The sequence below is a fragment of the Pelobates fuscus genome, chromosome 7 (assembly GCF_036172605.1).
Source record: "Pelobates fuscus isolate aPelFus1 chromosome 7, aPelFus1.pri, whole genome shotgun sequence".
Classification (NCBI taxonomy): Eukaryota; Metazoa; Chordata; class Amphibia; order Anura; family Pelobatidae; genus Pelobates; species Pelobates fuscus.
In genome coordinates, this window is record NC_086323.1 from 122,792,136 (window position 1) to 122,812,824 (window position 20,689).

Genomic DNA, 20,689 nt, shown 5'->3' on the forward strand with positions numbered 1-20,689 from the left:
CTGGGTTGCATTCCATAGACTTACAATAAGGGCTAGTCGGCAACTTAGTCACTATCATGTCTTTGTCTACTGTCTGTCCCCAAGTCGCCCACCCCACACAAGACCAATATGGACAAAAGTTATAGTCTTTATTTGGGCATCTAGGACTCACATATTTATTTTTACTACTGGGACAAATATATTTATCATTAGACCCATACGTCCTCTCCCATCTAAGATCCCCACATACATTCCACGGCTTTCTACCACTCGATATCGCTTTACACGCATCAAATAGCAGAACACCCGAAGAATGTACGGATTCTAACACCGTTTTATTAATTAGGGTCCCCTGAGGATCTCCATTCCTGAGAGTCAACCAAATTGTACGAGGCTGATACTCCGGACTGAAGCACTTAGGTTCTCCTACTCCTAAATGGCACACACTATAATCTATATTTAAGTATCTACATCTCGATACATCTCCTTTACATTCGTATTGTGAATGCCAAATTAGGGTTTGGGAAATATGGTTACCTGTTCTCGTAGTCTTAATGCATACCTCACAGCTAGGAGTGTCGGTACCTCTACCTTCCTGAATATAAAAACACATATAAATAAACACTATCAAAAGCACATCTTTCGCCGTCATCCTCAGTCTTCGTCCGTGCGATGGCGCCTCAGCTTCCAGGATGTGAGGGGCTGCAGGGAATGGAGTTCTGCTCATCTTCACAGGTGTCCCTTCGAGACTTTCCTGGCTTATACACTATGTGATGGTAAGTGGACAGGCTTTATTATGGCCTTCTCACTCACACCTGTAACAATAAAATTTGTAATCCACAATAATTCCTCGTTACTCCGACTGAGTAGTGCGTTTTAACCGGATCTTGCAGGGATTCTCTGGATCTGCTGTAACTTGCCAAGAATCGACTGCTGCTGGTTTAACCCTGGAGTGATGTATCCACGGAGTCACTTCTGCTACTTTTATCGCTGTAGGGGTAGACAAAAGAACAACATAAGGACCTCTCCACTTGGGCCCTAACGGTACATTATTCCACTCTTTAATCCACACTTGATCTCCTGGATGATAACTATGAACAGGGGGATAAATATTCACAGGTAATCTATCTTGTACCCATTTCTGTACCTCCTCCATAGTCTTACCCAACTCTACAACCTGCTGCCGGGTAATTCCTTCTCCCAACTGACTCAAGTCCCCCCTTAAGTTACCAAGTACGGGAGGTGGTCGCCCATACATGATTTCAAAAGGAGAGAGGCCCATCCTTCTGGTAGGGGTACTGCGGATTCGCAATAAAGCTATGGGTAAGAGAACGTTCCACTTAAGTTGGGTTTCCTGACACATTTTAGCCAACTGGTTCTTTATAGTTCTATTCATTCTCTCTACCTTACCAGAACTCTGGGGTCTATATGCAGTATGAAGCCTCCACTTTATACCAAGCATATGAGTCAGTTGTTGTAGGCACTGGTGAACAAAAGCTGGACCATTGTCCGATCCTATAGAACAGGGTAGTCCATATCGGGGTATTATTTCTCGTAGCAGGAATCTCACAACTTCTCCTGCTTTCTCTGTACGAGTAGGACATGCTTCTACCCAGCCTGAATAGGTGCACACAATTACCAGCAAGTAACGATGTCCACCCGACTTAGGCATCACTGTAAAGTCTATTTGTAGATCGGACATGGGGAGTCCCCCCATAAACTGAACTCCTGGTGGCTTTACTGGTCCTTGTCTTGCATTATTCTTAGCACACGTTACACATCTGCGTACAATGGCCTGAGTCAAGTTGGACAATCTTGGTATGTAGAAATGTTTTCTAAGAGATTCTTCAGTACTGTCTCTCCCAGAATGTGTCCCGTTGTGATAATTTTGGACAATTTCTACCGCTAGCGATGCTGGTATAACTATTCTTCCATCTTCTAGCTGATACCACTTGTTCTCCAGATACTTTCCCGGTTCAGTCTTTAACCACTCCTCTTCTTGAGCTGTATAAACTGGAGTCCATTGGGACAGTGGAGTTGGTATAAGAGCAGCTATATGCCCTACATACTCCTGTCTTCCTGATTCAGCAGCACGCTTAGCTGCACTATCTGCCATCCGATTTCCCTTGGTTACATCACCATCTCCTCTCAGATGCGCTCGACAATGTATGATACCGACTTCTTTCGGCTCCCACACTGCTTCCAATAGTTGTAGGATTTCAGCTGCGTACTTGATTTCTTTGCCTTCTGAATTCAGTAGTCCTCTTTCTTTATACAAAGCTCCGTGGGCATGAGTGGTTAAAAACGCATACTTAGAGTCCGTATAGATATTTACTCTTAAACCTTCAGCCAATTGTAACGCTCGTGTTAGTGCTATTAATTCTGCCTTTTGTGCTGATGTTCCTTTCGCCAGTGGCCGAGCTTCTATCACCTTGTCTATTGTTGTCACTGCATATCCTGCATAGCGGATCCCTTCTTTCACATAACTACTGCCGTCGGTGTAATATTGAACATCGGGGTTCTGGATGGGAAAATCACGAAGATCTGGTCTACTTGAGAATACTTCATCCATTACTTCCAAACAATCATGTTGACTTTCAGTAGGTTGTGGCAAAAGGGTAGCTGGATTTAAGGTGTTTACAGTCTCTAAATGCACTCTTGGGTTTTCACACAACATTGCTTGATACTTGGTCATACGGCTGTTACTAAACCAATGATTTCCTTTGTAATCCAACAACGTCTGTACTGCATGTGGGACTCGTACATAAAGTTCTTGACCCAGAGTGAGTTTATCGGCTTCAGCTACTAGCAGGGCGGCTGCAGCTACGGCTCTTAGACAAGGTGGAAGTCCGCTGGCCACTGCATCCAGTTGCTTAGACATGTAGGCAACAGGTCTTTGCCATGATCCCAAGTACTGTGTCAATACTCCCACAGCCATTCTTCTTTGCTCGTGTACATATAAGTAGAATGGTCGTGTGTGATCAGGTAGACCTAATGCTGGGGCACTCATCAAAGCCTTCTTCACATCTTCAAATGCCGTTTGCTGTTCTTGGGTCCATAAGAAGGGGTCGTGCTCTGTACCTTTGATAGCTGCGTACAGAGGTTTTGCTAGTATCGCATAACTGGGAATCCATATCCTACAGAAGCCTGCTGCCCCCAAGAATTCTCGCACTTGTCTTCTATTCTTGGGTATTGGTATTTGGCAGACAGCTTCTTTTCTCTCTGGCCCCATAATTCTTTGACCTTCAGAGATATGGAATCCTAGATACTTGACAGTTGGCAAACACAACTGAGCCTTCTTTCTAGACACCTTGTATCCTGCCTTCCAGAGAATGTGTAGTAGATCGTGCGTTGCTTGCTGACAGATTTCTTTTGTAACTGCTGCTATCAACAAGTCATCTACATATTGTAACAATACACACTCTCCTGGGATGGACTCGAAATCCAATAGATCTTGACTTAGGGCTGAACCAAATAGGGTAGGTGAATTTTTAAACCCTTGGGGCAGTCTTGTCCAAGTCATTTGGCGTTTTGAGCCCGTTACAGCGTTCTCCCATTGGAAAGCGAAAATACATTGACTTTCTGCGGCAATTCGGAGGCAAAAGAAGGCATCTTTGAGATCTAAGACTGTGAAGTAAGTAGCCCCGCCCGGAATTAAAGCAAGCAGGTTATATGGATTGGGTACAACTGGATGTATGCTAACAACCGCATCATTGACTGCTCTTAAGTCCTGCACAGGTCGATACTCATCTGTGCCGGGCTTTTGAACAGGCAGCAATGGGGTGTTCCAGGGGGAAGTACAGAATTTTAGGATACCATACCGTATGAACTTATCCAGATAGGATTGGATGTTCTTCTTAGCCTTCTGCGGAATGTGATATTGTCTTAGGCTCACTGGATAAACCCCATGTTTCAGTTCAATTTTTATTGGTGGAATATTGCGGGCCAGTCCTGGTGGGTTGTTCTCTGCCCAAACTCCTGGTATGTTAAACAATGTCTCATCACTCCTAGGGTTTTGGCTAGTCAACACTGTATAAAGTCGCCACTCTTCTTCCTTTGGTACGGATAAAGTCATAATACCTGAAGGTCCATTAAACTTTAAAGATGTTGTTCCATCTGGTAGGAACGTAATCTGCGCTTGTAATTTGGATAGCATATCACGTCCCAGCAATTGGACTGGACATTCAGGCATATAAAGGAATTGGTGTTTTACTACGTGGCCTCCCAATGTACAGAGTCGACTTTTAAGAACCGGTCTTTCAGCACTTCTTCCAGTTGCTCCTATCACAGTAATAGTCCTTCCAGATGGAGGAGCAACTAGATTAGTCACCACTGAATGTTCAGCACCAGTGTCGATCATGAACGCACTCCTTTTCCCCCCTATTGATACATCGACCATAGGCTCCGCTCGACCAAGGGGGATGGAGCCCGGTCGGTATCAATAGTCCTCCATGACCGTGTCAGCCAATCCTACGAAGTCCCTACCTTCTCTATCGCGGGACCTTTGCGCTGCTGGAATATACCTATCTTCCCTAACACTTCCTCTGTTCCCATTACTCCCTCTATACCCATTACTCCCTCCGGGGCCTCCTCTACCTCTCGCTCTGCCTCTAAAGTTTCCGTAGCCTGCCCTGGGTTGGTCTCTCTCGTACTGCTCTCTTTGCGGACATTCGTTCCTCCAATGCCCTTCTTCCTTGCAATACGCACACTGATCCCTACTCAAAGGCTCCCTACTCCATCTATTATTGCCTCTATCTGGACCCCGTTTATCTACGCCTGCGATCGCTACCGCTAGCATATCAGCCTTTTTACGCATCTTGCGCTCCTCCTCTTTCTTGCTTTCTGTTTCCCTATTCATATAGACCTTATTAGCTACCTCCATTAGTTGGGAGATTGACATACCTGCAAACCCTTCTAACTTTTGTAGCTTGCGCTTAATATCTCCGTATGCTTGGCTGACAAAGGCGGAGTTAACCATTCGGGAATTGTCTGCGTCTTCCGGATTAAAGGGGGTATACAAGCGGTATGCCTCCAATAATCGGTCATAAAAGACACTGGGCGCTTCATCGCTTTTCTGGATCACCTCAACTGTCTTCGACATGTTAATGGCTTTCTTTCCTCCGGCTTTCATGCCAGCAATTATAGCGTCTCTATAGGCTCTGAGTTGAACCATATCAGCACCATTTACGTTCCAATCGGGATCAGTGTTGGGATAATGTGTTGCGGCCCATGCTGCTGGATTAGCTTGGTTCAAAGCACGGGCTCTATCCTCTAATGCTTTAATGGCTGCTTGATTTATTCTTGTCCTTTCCTCATTGTTAAATAAAGTCATTAGTAACTGCTGGCAATCAGCCCATGTCGGATTATGTGTCTGTACTATTGAGGTGAACAGATCAGTCATGGCTTGTGGTTTCTCAGTATACGAGGAATTATGGGTCTTCCAGTTTAAAAGATCGGTTGTGGTAAATGGGACATATACGAAGACTGGGTCAGCGTGTGCCATTTGACCTGCGGCATCGATATAAGCTGACCCGGGATTCAGACGAAGAGGCATCTGATAGTGCTTTAATTGTTGGGCACCAGTCAACTGTCGGGTTTGGATGGGGCTACGTAGAGAGGCGTCAGTCATGGGTTCCGGTCGGGGAGAGATAGGGTATGGGGATGTGGGAGGTTGGTTTTGGGAAAAGGTGGTAAATAGAACACTTCGGGCCGAGCTAGATGAAGCTTGACCGGAAGTCTGAAGTGGCGCCAAATCAGGATATTCGTTTCTAATGGGGGTGGGTTCTGGTTCCGGAAGGGGAGATTTAGTACGAGGGGGGGTGGATCCTGTACTGGAGGAGGAAGCGGAAGTGGATGAGGGTAATGAGGGAAGGGTTACAGGACTTCCTGTATTTGCGTCACTTCCTCTTACCGGAAAGTAAGGGGGCGGCAAAGGGATCTCGGACTCAGGGGGCGTGTCCAAAATGGGCCTAACACCAGTCCTAGTGGACGAACAAGTCCTAGCTACCATGAGGCGACACTGTTCCTCGTGGCATGTCCGGAGCCATTTTGGCGAGTCATTTACGGCCTGTCTCCAACAATCAATATAAGGAAACTGGCCGTAAAGTTCAGGCCTACCTGATACAGCCACGTGTAAGCGCTGTACCAGAGTTGGATCCAAACTGCCACGTGGCGGCCATGCCGCAACCAAAGTAGGCCACTCCCTAGTACACAAAGTGACCAAACGTACAGGAGACATCTTTACCCCAAAATCACAAACTTTGAATCCCTTTTTAAAATTCTTAACCATACATCCTAAGGGATCCGGAATCGTTGACTGCGACGCACCCATACTTAACAATGGAACGTCGTCGACAACGAATACTATACACGCGTACTATTCAACAGTCACACCCGTTTCCTCTGGCAACAGCACCACGTGGTACGGTTACCAAGTGAAACGTACACAATAACAATAAACACTCAGGGAATTCCCGTACACACACAGCTGTTACACCAGTCACTATATAATCAATATTATGCCCTTTGGCGTAACTATACAGTCACCCACGCTATAATTCTCTATATACGAATTACCCGTCTATAACACACCCCAGTAACATCGTCTTTTACAAATAGCGGTTACAGTACGGTTAGCATAGGTCAAAGCACAAGTTAAGGTCACAATACAATTATTAGTGGTTATGGTGTTAAACATGCAATGGACGACAATGATTAGTACTTATTATATAATGTCAGTAAATATACAGGGTTATGGTACCGTGCACTATAATACAGCAACACACTATTAACACTCTCGCTAGACGGCTGAGCTCGCGCTATCTAACAAGATATACACTTTACTAAAACAATCGTTAACACATTTACAATTCCCAACTAAACTATTGGCCAGTACCTTGAATGGACTACCTAAAACTATATACACCCGTTTTGGTTAGCCACACTGCCCAATCACCACATATACATAGCGAGCTAGAGAACCGAATTTACACAGGCGCCTCTTAGTCGCACTATACAACGAGCTAGAGATCCGAATTTACACAGGCGCCTCTTAGTCGTACTATCAAAAGTCTAGTGGGTTCCAAATTTACACGCCTTCCCACTTAGCCCAGATAGGATGAGAACTAGCGAACCGAATTTACACAGGCGCCGCTTAGTCTCCCGGTCCCTCCGACCTAGCGAACGTAATATACACCCTAGAACGCTAGTCTAGACAAGACACCGGTGTCCGGCTAGGGCTATCTTACACCAGGACCCCGCCTGACTAACCAAATCAAACGGTCTGACTAAAGAGCGTTCGATCGAGCGGTGCGCCTTCGCTCCTTCCCTCCGACAGAGGGGGCAGATACAGATTCAAAAACCCCTTTGGGCCTACCGCACAATCGGTATACCCCTAGCGGGTCCTGCCGTCTAAAACAGCAGTTGTCTTACCTCCTCGTTCCTGAACCTGAGTTCACACTCATCGACGGGGACACCCCAGCACTTCTCACGTAGAGGCCGATGATCTCCTGGACAACAGACCAGTGGCGCCGAGACGAAGGGAGGTCCACGCAGAAGTTCAGGGGTGCAGCCGTAGAGAACGTGGGCAAAGAGACCGTCTCACGCCTCTGCCTCTCAGCTACCGTTGAACGATGAGCTTCCCGGCCAATGCACCAAATGATACCGGAGAAACTGACGGAAGCCAAGCACAGAGAGATGGACACAGGTTTCTTCAGGAAGGAAGAGATTCTTTATTGGATCACCGATCGGGACTCAGAGGGACTAGCGTCACCAAAATACAGCAAAGTCTGAGTACTGAATACATAGAGTACATTCCTTATATAGCACTGTAGCTCCTCCCACAATTAACTACACCCACACATACCCTTAACCTATTTAATGAATAGAGTCTAAACTCATCCATCCGGTCTAACCACGTGGCTCATCTGATACAAAGGAGAGGGACGCGTAATTCCAGTTCTTACATTCCTGCACCTGGTCAGTACAGTGATGACAGTATCTTAGCTACGTGTTATTAACTAACTGATACTACAAACACATATACATACATATGCCTTGTGGCAATCTTAGCCTGCTAAACTTGTATTTTACTGGAATTACATCACAGTTTAGTACATTTATTTAATATAAATGCATCTCCATAACTGATCCAATACTGCTCAGTTTGCCCCTGCACCCTAGATAAGAGTGTGTGCACACCCTGTGCGCACGCCTATGCTTAACAAACTAAGTTTTACAGAGTTTTACAAAGTACAGTAAAATGTTCAGGGATTCACTCAGACAGGCACAATGCTCTCTTGTTAATTTTCACTGGAAAATATTGCAACACCAACACCAAACAGCAGAACAAGCAAAAACAAGCAGTCAGATATCCTGATTATCACAAGGTAACATTTTATTTATGCAACCCCTATTTACTTTATTGTCTAAACAAGAAAAGATGTATTTAGATGTGGGAGGGTTTTGGAAGTGTCCAAAGAGGCTTATGTGGCCATGTGCGAAAGGGGGGAGTTTGAAATCTTTAGAGGGAGGGAGGGAGAGTGGGAGAAAATAGAAAAAACTAATTTCCATGCATTCCTTAACTGAGATTACGAAATCCTAGTGGGAAGTCTAACAGAGATTACAAGACAAGGTCAGCCAGTGATCTGACACACTCTGGTTTCAGGAGAGGCAAGGGGAACAATCTGTCCAAGAAGGATCTTACAAACCAATGTCCAGTTAAGGCAGTTTGAAGATGTTATTACTGGGATATTTTGTTTTGCTGGCAGTTGGACTAAACTGTAATGCAGCACCAGGTAAATCTCACATGGAATGTGATCACTAAAATAAGATGGAAGTCACATTGGAGCTCTGTGTATTGTTAATACGTGTTTATGTACTTCTGTATTCACTGATTCAGAAAACAACTGCTGTATTATGTTTACATGTAACACTGCATAGTTGTTTTTGCAAGCTTGTTTAACCCCTTAACGACGCTGGACAGAAATTTTCCGTCAAGGCAGACCTACCCTTAAGGACGCTTGACAGAAAATTTCCGTCATTTACTAAAGTTATGCCAGATCGCGGCGATCGTGGGGTTAACGCTGTTGCTGGGTGCCTCGGCGTTTGAGGAAGCCCAGCATCAGCCAATAGCGCTGTCCCAGCACATGTGATCGCTGTGACAGCCAGTCACAGCGATCACAGTGCTGCTGGGATTTCCTGATCCTCCTCCCTCCACCTCTGTGTGTGTTTAGAAGTGGAGAGAGACGGATCGGTTGAAATTTTGTGTCCCTGACAGACACAAAGTGTTTAAAAGTTAAAAGAAAAACCTTACCCCCTTTTCCTTTGAAAATTAACAAGGGTTTAACCCTTTGATCACTGGCAGCAGTGATCACAATACTGATCACAGTACTTTACTGAGATCAGAGGTTTTTTTTTTTTTTAACCCTCAGGGGTTAACTTTAATTTTCTTTTTAACCCTCAGAGGTTAAATATATTTAATTTATTTTTTTACTATTATTTTCAGTTAACTAGTTAGCTGGGGTGGATTGAAGCTAGGGGGAATTGGGGAATCTAGCATTAGTGTAGCTAGGAAGCTGAAAAGTTTTAGAAAGTTATTAAAAGTTTGTAAAAGTTTATAAAATCATAACAAAAAAGTGAAAAAAGGAAAAAAGTAAGTTTATTAAAAAAAGTAGTTTATTTTAAGTCAAAGCATTTCTGCTTTGCTAGGTGTAAGCACTGTGTTTAGCGGTGATCTGATTTCTGGTTTTACCCACAGGGGTTCATTTTTTTTTAAACGTTTTTAGAAGTTTAAGAGTTTTAAAAAAGTTAAAAAAAGTATTAAAAAAAGTTCAGAAAACAAAATAAAGTATAAAAAATGTTAAAAAAAACAAAACAAAAAAATACGTTATTTAGTTAAAGTTAATTTTAAGCTTTCACCATGCTTAGAAGGTTTAGTGCCGAGGAGGCATATAATATATTAGCAGCCGACTCAGAGGCAACCGACGGAGAGTGTAGAGGGTGACTATGTGCCAGACACAGATGAAGAGAGTGACGATACCCCTGGCACTGCTCCTGGCGCTGATATCTTGGTGCCCCCTAACAATTTTGTCCCCGACATCCCTCTGTTCACTGCAACTCCTGGTATTCAGGGAGACGTGACCAGCTATAACTCCCAGGATTTTATGGAGCTGTTCCTTGGGGATGATTTTTTAGGGCAGATAGTTACACAAACAAATATTTATGCAGCGCAGTATCTGGCACAAAATGCAACAAGTCACCTTGCCACAAAAGGGAGCTGGTACCCCACCAGTGTGCCAGAGTTAAAACAGTTCTGGGCACTAACCATGCTGATGGGAATTATAAAAAAGCCCAGCATCCGAATGTACTGGTCCAAAAACCCAGTATGCAATACTCCCATTTTCTCTCAGACCATGAGTAGGCCCAGATATGAATCAGTACTGCGCTTTCTGCACTTCAATGACAATTTGAAGTGCCACCCCAAAGATCATCCACAGTATGACAAACTCTATAAAATCCGCCCCCTAATTAACCATTTTAATAAAGAATTTGGCCTAATTTATACTCTCCAAAAGAATATATGTATTGACGAGTCCCTAATGAAATACAAGGGTAGACTGGGGTTTAAGCAATACATACCAGCCAAAAGATCCCGGTATGGCATCAAGCTTTACAAGTTATGTGAAAGTAGCATTGAGTATGTTTATACCTTCAGAGTATATGAAGGTAAAGATAGCCACCGGGATCCCCCAGGTTGCCTTGATGTAGTTGGGACTAGCGGAAAAATAGTTGGGATCTAATGAACCCACTACTGAACAAGGGGTACCACCTCTACCTTGATAATTACTACAATAGCATACCCCTTCAAAAAAATGCTATATTGTTTTGAGACTGTGGTCTGCGGCACTATCCGCAAGACACGCACTGGCTTCCCCAAGGCTCTGGCAGAGAAAAAAATTAAAAAGGGGGAAACTGCTGCTCTATGCCAGGACGAACTGCTGGCTCTGAAATACAGAGACAAAAAGGAGGTGTTCATACTGACTACCATGCACAGTGAACACACACGCAGGGTCGCAGTCCGTGGCAGACAGGAAACAAGACGGCTGCCTGTCTGCATTAAGCAATACAATAAACACATGGGGGGAGTTGACCTGTCTGATCAACTGTGTGGTGACATTCTGTCATCAAACTAACATGGTGACCAGGGGTCATGTGATCAAGTTCATGTAGATCTTTCTTACAGGGGGATAAGCTTTATCCTTTGATATGTTAAGTAGGTAATTCAATACCTTTACAAGTCAGGAGAGAGATAGCCACTCCCCTCTATCCTCATTCCTCTATGTTCCTTCTTGGCTGTTCTACTGAGCAGATGTGCAGACGCCATGTGCTATCTTGGTGAACCATGTTACACTCTGTTGTTTCCTTTTCTTCCTTGGTGGATGTGATGTTGGACTTGCAGCAGTGAGACATTACTAGATGTGAAGGCCTAACCGTGGGTGAGATCAAACGTGTGGGGAAAGGGATTACTATATAGATAGATAGATTTAAAAGGGTTGTTGCTCCGTGGGTCTGGGCTGTGTGTTATAGTATTGTGTGTTGCCTTCTAAATAAATACCTTTTAATGTAGACGAACCTTGTGTAATATTTATATTAATTTGGTGATTACACCACATATGGCGACCACGAAGGGACCTGCTGCAGCCATATCTGATAATGAGAAAGACCAGGGCCTGGTATAAGAAAGTGGGCATTTATTTAATGCAAATGGCTACTCATAACGCATTCATCCTTTTCAAAAAGGCAAATCCTCAGCTGAAATTTACTTTTCTTACATTTCAGTTCCAGCTAATTTCGGTGCTGCTCACTGAGTGGCACAGTGGGGAGCCATCAGCAGGGCCTAGCAGCAGAAATATTCAGACAGGTCACTTCTGCTTTCGGATACCACCAACCCCCCCAAAAAAGACCCCCCAGAAAAGGTGCAGGCTGTGTTACCAGAGAGGCATTCGAACGGAGACCAGTTTCTACTGCCCTGATTGTCCCTCTCAGCCTGGCCTTTGTATTGGGAACTGTTTTAAATTATTTCATACTCAGGGCCAATAAATTCTCAATACAATGAATATTCTTGTTGTAGTTCTTCTGTTATTTAACCACTGACTATATATATATATATATATATATATATATATATATATATATATATATATATATATATATATATATATATATATATATATATATATATATATATATATATATAATTATTTTTTTACCTTTTATTTAGTTAATTGGGGTGGATGATAGTTCCTGGGAAATTGGGGAGTTTAGTGCGTATGCTAGGGGTAAAAATACAAAAAAAAAACCCACAAAAAAATAAAATAACATTATTATAACATTGTTTTGTTAAAGTTCTTGTGTAAAAAGTTCAAAATGCTTAGGAAGTACAGTTAGAGAATTCTGACAGCGGATTGAGATGTGACAGACAGTGCCTCAGAGTTTGACCCAAAATGGGACATGGACCCAGCATGCAAATTCAAAGTTTGAAACAAACCTGAAATGACCGAGTCTCAAATTTGCCTCTTCAACATCTACATATACCTGAGAAAGGTACACACGGGGGTATTGCTGTACTCAGACGACATAGCTGAGTGACATATGAAGCGTTATACTGCCATAGCATACCTAAGGATTGTAAACTATGCAGTAAAATCTCAAAGTGTGTGTCAAAAAGGCAGAGAAAATGCTTACTACTACTAGACTTGGTACTCACTAGCGAAAAAATGATCCCACCCTAAGGTTCAAAATGGGCCTTTTGAAATACCCTGGGGTGTCTTCTTTAAAAAATGGTAGGCCTTTGTTGGGAAAGATTGAATTCTCAACCTGTCAAATGCCCAAAATGGGACATGGACCCAGCGTAAAAATTCAAAGTTTGAAACAGACCTGAAATTGCCGAGTCTCAAAGTTGCCCCTCCAACATCCACATATACCTGGGAAAGGTACACACGGGGGTATTGCTGTACTCAGACGACATAGCTGAGTGACATATGAAGCGTTATACTGCTGTAGCACACCTAAGGATTGTAAACTATGCAGTAAAATCTCAAAGTGTGTGCCAAAAAGGCAGAGAAAATGCTTACTACTACTAGACTTGGTACTCACTAGCAAAAAATGATTCCACCCTAAGGTTCAAAATGGGCCTTTTGAAATACCCTGGGGTGTCTACTTTAAAAAATGGTAGGCCTTTGTGGCGAAAGTTTGAATAAGCAACCTGCTATTAGAACCCCAAATGAGTCATAAACCTATAAAATTCTGTGAAAACTGAAATGGTCAGGTCTCCTATATGGCAGTGTAGCGTCAGGAAATACGACCAAAGGCATACATTGGGGGTATTGTTTTACTCATAGGAGATAGCTCAGCATAATTTAGGTTGTTTGATCATATTGGAACATCTCAAATATACAAAATGCCCAGCACAAATGTAACGCATAAGTAAAAAATGCAAAAAAAAATTTACCACAAACTTTGACATATAATGGTGAAAATATGGCGACATGTTAAGGCACAATATATGCCATATGAGATACCCTGGAGTGTCTACTTTCACAAATGGGCCTTTTTGCGGTTTTTGAAACAGTCAAACTGCTATAATGGCCCAAATTGAAACATAAGCCCTGCAAATCCGTCTCAAAATTCTACTCTAAAAACTGAAATGGTCAGGTCTCCTTTATGGCACTGTAGCGTCACCAAATAGTGTCAAGGACATACATTGGGGGTATTGTTTTACTCAGAAGACTTAGCTGAGCATAATAAGGGGTGTTTTATCATAGTGGAACATATCAAATATACAAAATGCCCAGCACAAATGTAATGCTTAAGGAAAAAATGCGAAAAATATTTTTTTACCACAAACTTTGACATATAATGGCAAAAAAAATGGCGACATGTTAAGGCACAATATATGCCATATGAGATACCCTGGAGTGTCTACTTTCACAAATGGTAGGCCTTTTTGCGGTTAATGAAACAGTCAAACTGCTATAATGGCCCAAATTGAAACATAAGCCCTGCAAATCCGTCTCTCAAAATTCTACTCTAAAAACTGAAATGGTCAGGTCTCCTTTATGGCACTGTAACGTCACCAAATAGTGTCAAAGACATGCATTGGGGGTATTGTTTTACTCAGCAGATGTTGCTGAACACAAAATGGGATTTTGACCAGGAATAGCACACAGCAGCTTTACAAAATACACATTTAAAAAACCTTGTTATGTGTGTATTTCAAAAAACAGAAAAAAACACAATTTTACTGCAATATGTAGCAGAGATTGGTGGGAAAATGGCTATGTAAAAAGTGTCAAAATACCCTTATAAATAAATAGCCTGTGATGTCTTCTTTATATAAATATATACTTTTGTGTAGCAATTTTGTTTTCTGTGACAGCTGTCAAACTTACAAGTTAAACATACCAACTTCTAAAAGATTTTCACATTTAAATTTTATATTACTCCTTGTATTTTGTGACCTGTAACTTTTAAAATAAGCTGAAATCCTTTACATATTATGCACTTTGAAAAACAAGACACCTAAATGAATTTATTTTGAATTACTTTTCCTAAGCTGGACATATTATACACACACTATTATTGCCAAAACTGTGAAAAATATATATATTTTTTTCATTTTTTTATGTTTTTTAATAATAAATTAGATTTTATATATGTATAAGTCACATCAAAGTAAAGCCCATCTTGTCCTTTAAAAAACGATATATAATATGTGTTGGTTCAATAAATGAGAGCGATGCAAATTGCAGTTGAACACAAACAGCAGAAAATGCAAAAATAGCTTGAGTCCTTAAGGGTATGTCCAGCTTCTGAAGCTGCGTCCTTAAGGGGTTAATCTGAAACATTCTGTTCAATTAACCCCTTAAGGACACAGCTTCAGAAGCTGGACATACCCTTAAGGACACAAGCAATTTTTTTGCTGTTTGTGTTCAACTGCAATTTGCATCTCTCTCATTTATTGTACCAACACATATTATATAACGTTTTTTTAGACAACAAAAAGGGCTTTAATTTGATGTGACCTATATATGTATAAATTCTCATTTATTAAAAAAAAAAAAAAATGCGAAATAATGTGAAAAAAACAAAAAAAAATATTAAAGCTTTTTTCCCCACGTTTTGGCAATAATAATGTGTGCATAATATGTCCAGCTTAGGAAAAGTAATTCAAAATAAATTAATTTATGTGTCTTGATTTACAAAGTACATAATATGTGTAGGATTCCAGTTTATTTTGAAGGTTACAGGTCACAAACTACAAGGTCTAAAATAAAATTTCAATGTGAAACAATTTTAGAAGTTGGTATGTTTGTCTTGGAAGTTTAATACCCATTACAGGAAACAAAATTGCCACACAAAAGTATATATTTATATAAAGTAGACATCACAGGCTATTTACCTAAGGTTAGTTTGGCACTTTTTGCGTAGCCATTTCACCGCCAATCTCTGCTAAATATTGGAGTAAAAATTTAGTTCTCTCTATTTTGGCATATTCACATATAACAAGGTTTTTGTAATGTGTATTTCGTAAATCTAGTGTGTGCTATCCCTGTACAGAACCCCATATGGTGTTCAGCTACATCTGCTGAGTACAACGATACCCCCATTGTATACCTTTGCCCCTATTCTGTGAAGCTACAGTGCATATAGGAGACCATGCTATTTCAGTTTCTATAGTTGGAATTTTCATAGATGGTCATATGTCTGAATTTGTGGCATTATAGCCATTTGACTGTTCAAATAACCCCATAAAGGCCTTCCATTTGAGAAAGCAGACACTCCAAGATATTGTATTAGGCATATATTATACCTTAACTTGCCACCATGTTTTCACCAATTTATTTCAAATTTTGTGGTGAGAAAAAAAAATTAAATTTTTTTTACATACATGTTGCATTTTCGCTGGGAATTTCTTTCATTTGATAAGTGCCACTGTCATAAATTACCCCTAAGTATGCTCAGTTACCTCTTCTGAGTAAAACAATATTCCCAATGTATGACCCAGACACTATTTTGTGAAGTTACAGTGCTGTGAAAGAGATGTGATAAGTTCAGGTTTTTAAGTGTGAATTTACATGGAGAGTTTTAATGGGTCCGTATTCTATTTTTAAATATGTTAGCAGGCTGCTTTTTCCAATTACCCCAAAAAGGCATACTATTTTTTAAAGAAGACGCCCAAGGGTATTTCAAATGGCAAATTTTGAACCTTACCGTGGGATAATTTTTCCGTTAGCTTGTATCAAGTGCAGTGGTAAAAAGCATTTTTTTTTCTGCCTTTTTGACACACAGTGAGTTTGTACTGTATATTTTGCAAACCTTATGTGTGCTACGGCTTTATAATACTTTATATGTTGTTCAGCTATGTTGTCTGAGTACAGCAATACCCCCGTATGTACCTTTGCCAGTTATATGGGGACGATGAAGGGGCACATTTCAGCCACAGCCATTGCAGGTTGTCAAACTTTGAATTTTGAAAATATTTAAAATAATTAAATACATTTAACCTCTGAGGATTAAAAATAAAATAAAAGTTAACCCTCAGGGGTTAAAAGAAAAAAATCAGATCACAGTGAAATACTGTGATCTGTATTTTGATCACTGCAGGCAGGGGTTACATTTTATTTCAAAGAGGTGAGGGTGGGGGGGGTGGGATTTTGTAACTAACTTTGTTCTTACAGCGATCAGCACTGATCTGTCTCTCTGCTGTTCACAGCTCACACAAAGCTGCAGGGAAACAGATCGGGTTTCACTGCAGCACGTGTGATCGTTCTGACTCCCGGTCAGAGCGATCACATGGGCTGAATCAGTGAAACTGCCCATGGTAGTGTGCCTCCGATATGGAGACACTACAAGAAGATTACCCCCACGATTGCGGCAATCAGGGGTTAATTTTCATTTTGGACGGAAATTTTCCATCCAGCGTCCTTAAGGGGAGTGCTGCAATGACGGAAATTTTCCGTCCAGCGTCCTTAAGGGGTTAAGGAATAATATAAGCTAAACATCCGTGTATGTTCAAAACACAAAAGAGAGGCTCATGGAATACTTCACTAACAAGTGAAAAGGAAATACAAATCAAACTTGTACAAAAGGGAGATACAGTGAGGTGGCTAAAAGATAGATTGTCTTTGTTATATAGTCTGTTGGTTCTCTGTTTTGTATTGATTCTTAGCTGTAAGTGACAGTTAGTTGTTCTTTCACCACAGTAAGTTCTTATGCAACTTTACCTGAGGTGAGGAGAACAAAGCAGCAAAACTAAGTAAAAACCTACTTTACCTCTATTGCAGTTCCATGTTGTGGAACTATTTCCCTGCCCCATCATGCATCATACATCTACACAGAAATGGAGTACAAACAAATGCTCAGACATTCCTTTTTACAGTGATGTACAACACGGTAGCAGCATGGCATGAGATACTAAGCAGGGCATGTGAATTAAAAATATGAGGTGTTTTTTTTGGTATAAATATTACCTACGTAGTTATTCACTAGTGCACAAATCTCACTAGCCAAAGTTCAGCTTTAAATTAATGCAATCAGAGAACTTAGCTTTAGCTGGAAATAAAGTAAAGACTTAATTTTGCAATTGCACAGTGAAATGAAATTTTCTCTAGAACATATTTTTGTTTGTTTTTTGTTAGCTTGTTTCTGCTTTAAGGTGTTTGGTTAAGTAGTTTAAACATGTTATTGACACTATTTTAAAGCAACAAAGTATTGTGCAATCCTTGAGACTGAGACAGATTAAAAACAATCCTATTGGTATAGAAAAAATGTATGAATCTATTCATTATGGTTAGACTAAAAGAGCAACATTAAAATAATTTAAGTAAAATCAGAGGAGACTATTTTTTTGTTTCCCAAGATTTTATATTATTTACAATATAATATTGTATATATGTATACTATTTACAAATCCTGTGTCAACTCCCTGTTTATTGAATAGACCCTATAGTTGTCTATGATTCAATTCATTGAATAATATGGATGGTATAGCATGCCTCACAACAATTGTGAGGGGGATAATTGGTACTGGAGTCTCCAGATGCAGGATACTAGTGTGCTAAAATGGTGGGACAATACCCTGAATTTGGGACTGTACCATCAAAAGCAGGACTGTTGGAAGGCTTGCTATAGTGATTGTAGGTTTTATGTCAGCTAGTTTACTCAAAATGTTTCTGGGCACCAGGACAATTACAAACATGTGTATTGGTTATGGTGCATTAGGGAGAAGGTGCTGTCCTCTGGTAATTTGTCACCTGTCATTATGGTGTCAAAAACACTACATTGGCATGTAGTGGTTATGATGCTTAGACTGTTCATTTATTGTTGCATACTTGTGCTGAGAAAAGAGTTTATGCATTAAAATAGGAAATGCAGAATATTTACAAGGGAATGGCAAAGTTTACCTGGAGATATTTCTCCAGGATTTTGACCTGGAGATATGTTTCTTGTCCAGCTTGAAATGCATTGTTTTTCTGAAAATTAACCCCTTCAGGACGGAGTCAATAGTGCACGTTCTGATCAAAACAAAGCGTAAACAAAAACTGGAATTTGCGCTATATGTCTGTTCACCCGTAGTTCCCCTCTTTCATATTATATGCACCCACACTTATTATATATCATTTTGTTCAGGAGAAACAGGGCTTTAATTTATCATTAACTATTCATATATGGAACAAAATTCATTATGAATAAAATTAAAAAAAAAAGTGAGAAAATAAGATTTTTTAAAAAATTTGTATTTCCGTCTGACATTTTAGCTGTGAATGTCATAATACTGTTAGGTTTTACTGCACATATTTGTGATCAGCGATGTCTCACGAGTACAACAGTATCCCCCATTAGCAGGTTTTATGGTGTTTTGAAAAGTTACAGGGTCAAATATAGAACGTTCCATTTTCAAATAGAAATTTGCCAGATTGGTAATGTTACCTTTGAGACGGTGTGGTAGCCCAGCAATGAGAATTACCCCCATAATTGCATAACATTTGAAAAAGTAGACAAGCCAAGGTATTGAAAGTGGGGTATGTTTAGTCTTTTTTTAGTAGCCACTTAGTCACAAACACTGGCCAAAGTTAGCGTTCATATTTGTTTTTGTGTTAAAAAAGCAAAAAACGAATATTTGGCCAGTGTTTGTGACTAAGTGGCTACTAAGAAAGACTGGACATACCCCACTTGCAATACCTTGGGTTGTCTACTTTTGCAAATGGTATGCCATCATGGGTGTAATTCTCATTCCTGGGCTACCATACGCTCTCAAAGGCAACATAACCAATCTGGCAAATTTCAATGTCAAAAAAATGAAATGCAAGCCTTATATGTGACTCTCTAACTTTCCAAAACACCATGAAACCTGTACATGGGGGGTACTGTTATTCTCGGGAGACTTCACTAAACACAAATATTAGTGTTTTAAAACAGTAAAACATATTACAACAATAATATAGTCCATAAAAGTGCCGTTCGTTTGTAAAAAATGCAAAAAACTTCACTTTTACTTAAAATATCATCGTTGTAATACAATTTACCAATTTGAAACACTAATATGTGAGTTCAGCGAAGTCTCCCGAGTAAAACAGTACCCCCCATGTACAGGTTTTATGTTGTTTTGGAGAGTTACAGGGTCAAATATAGTGCATGCGAATTAAATTCTCTGCACTTTCTCCCTGTGTTGTCAGGTATGTCAATCAAATTTTAATTAATCAAATCACCTAATTATGTTAAAAGATTACTTAAATATACACGTAGAATTTTAATATATATGCATTTATAGGTATTTAACCCCTTAAGGACACACGACATGTGTGACATGTCATGATTCCCTTTTATTCCAGAAGTTTGGTCCTTAAGGGGTTAAATTCTACGTGTATACTAATGTAATCTTTTATGTAATTATATGTATATATATATATATATATATATATATATATATATATATATATATATATATATATATATATATATATATATTAATAACAAAATACAGTTAGAATGAAATTACATATGTATATATAATTTATATTAAATTTTGTTTCAATATTTTATTAATTTTATTATTTTATTTATTTATTATTGTAATTATACGTATATATATATATATATATATATATATATATATATATATATATATATAATATATGTGTATATAATATATGTATATTATATATATAACGTCATTCTAAGTGTATTTTAATACTAATATATGTACTTATATTAGTATTAAAATACACTATGTATGACGTTAAATATATATATAATATACATATAAATTATATAATATATATATATATATATACATATATACACATATATATATATATATATATATAAAAATATTTATTTTACAACATGTTTAATTTTTTTTTTTTTACAGATCCCACCAGCAGGGGGACTGTGATATTTTAGACAGTCCCCCTGCTGGCAGATCCACAGCCAGCTATAGGGGGCCATGTGATCGCTCTTTGAGAGCGATCACATGGCCCCCGGGGGCCTGATTTGCCGTGGGAGGGCTGCCTGGGCTGTGAGGCAGTCCTCCCGAAGCGGAGCGCCGGTAAGGTAAGTATACCGGGCGCTCCAGGGCTTAAAGCCGTTACGGCGTTCTATGCCGTCACAACGGCTTTAAAGCCCACTTAAAGCGTGACGGCATAGAACG

The 20,689-nt window shown here is 40.1% G+C and overlaps 1 protein-coding gene across 1 annotated transcript in view; it reads left to right on the forward strand.

Moving 5' to 3' along the window:
• Positions 1-8,599: 8,599 nt before the first annotated feature.
• The window catches only part of LOC134569203 (complement factor H-like), an 89,629-nt gene continuing 77,539 nt past the window's right edge, over positions 8,600-20,689 (forward strand). The window contains exon 1 of the mRNA XM_063428117.1: positions 8,600-8,774. Within this exon, the coding sequence (XP_063284187.1) occupies positions 8,714-8,774 (61 nt within the window). The 5' untranslated portion in view covers positions 8,600-8,713. The remainder of the gene's footprint in view (positions 8,775-20,689) is intronic.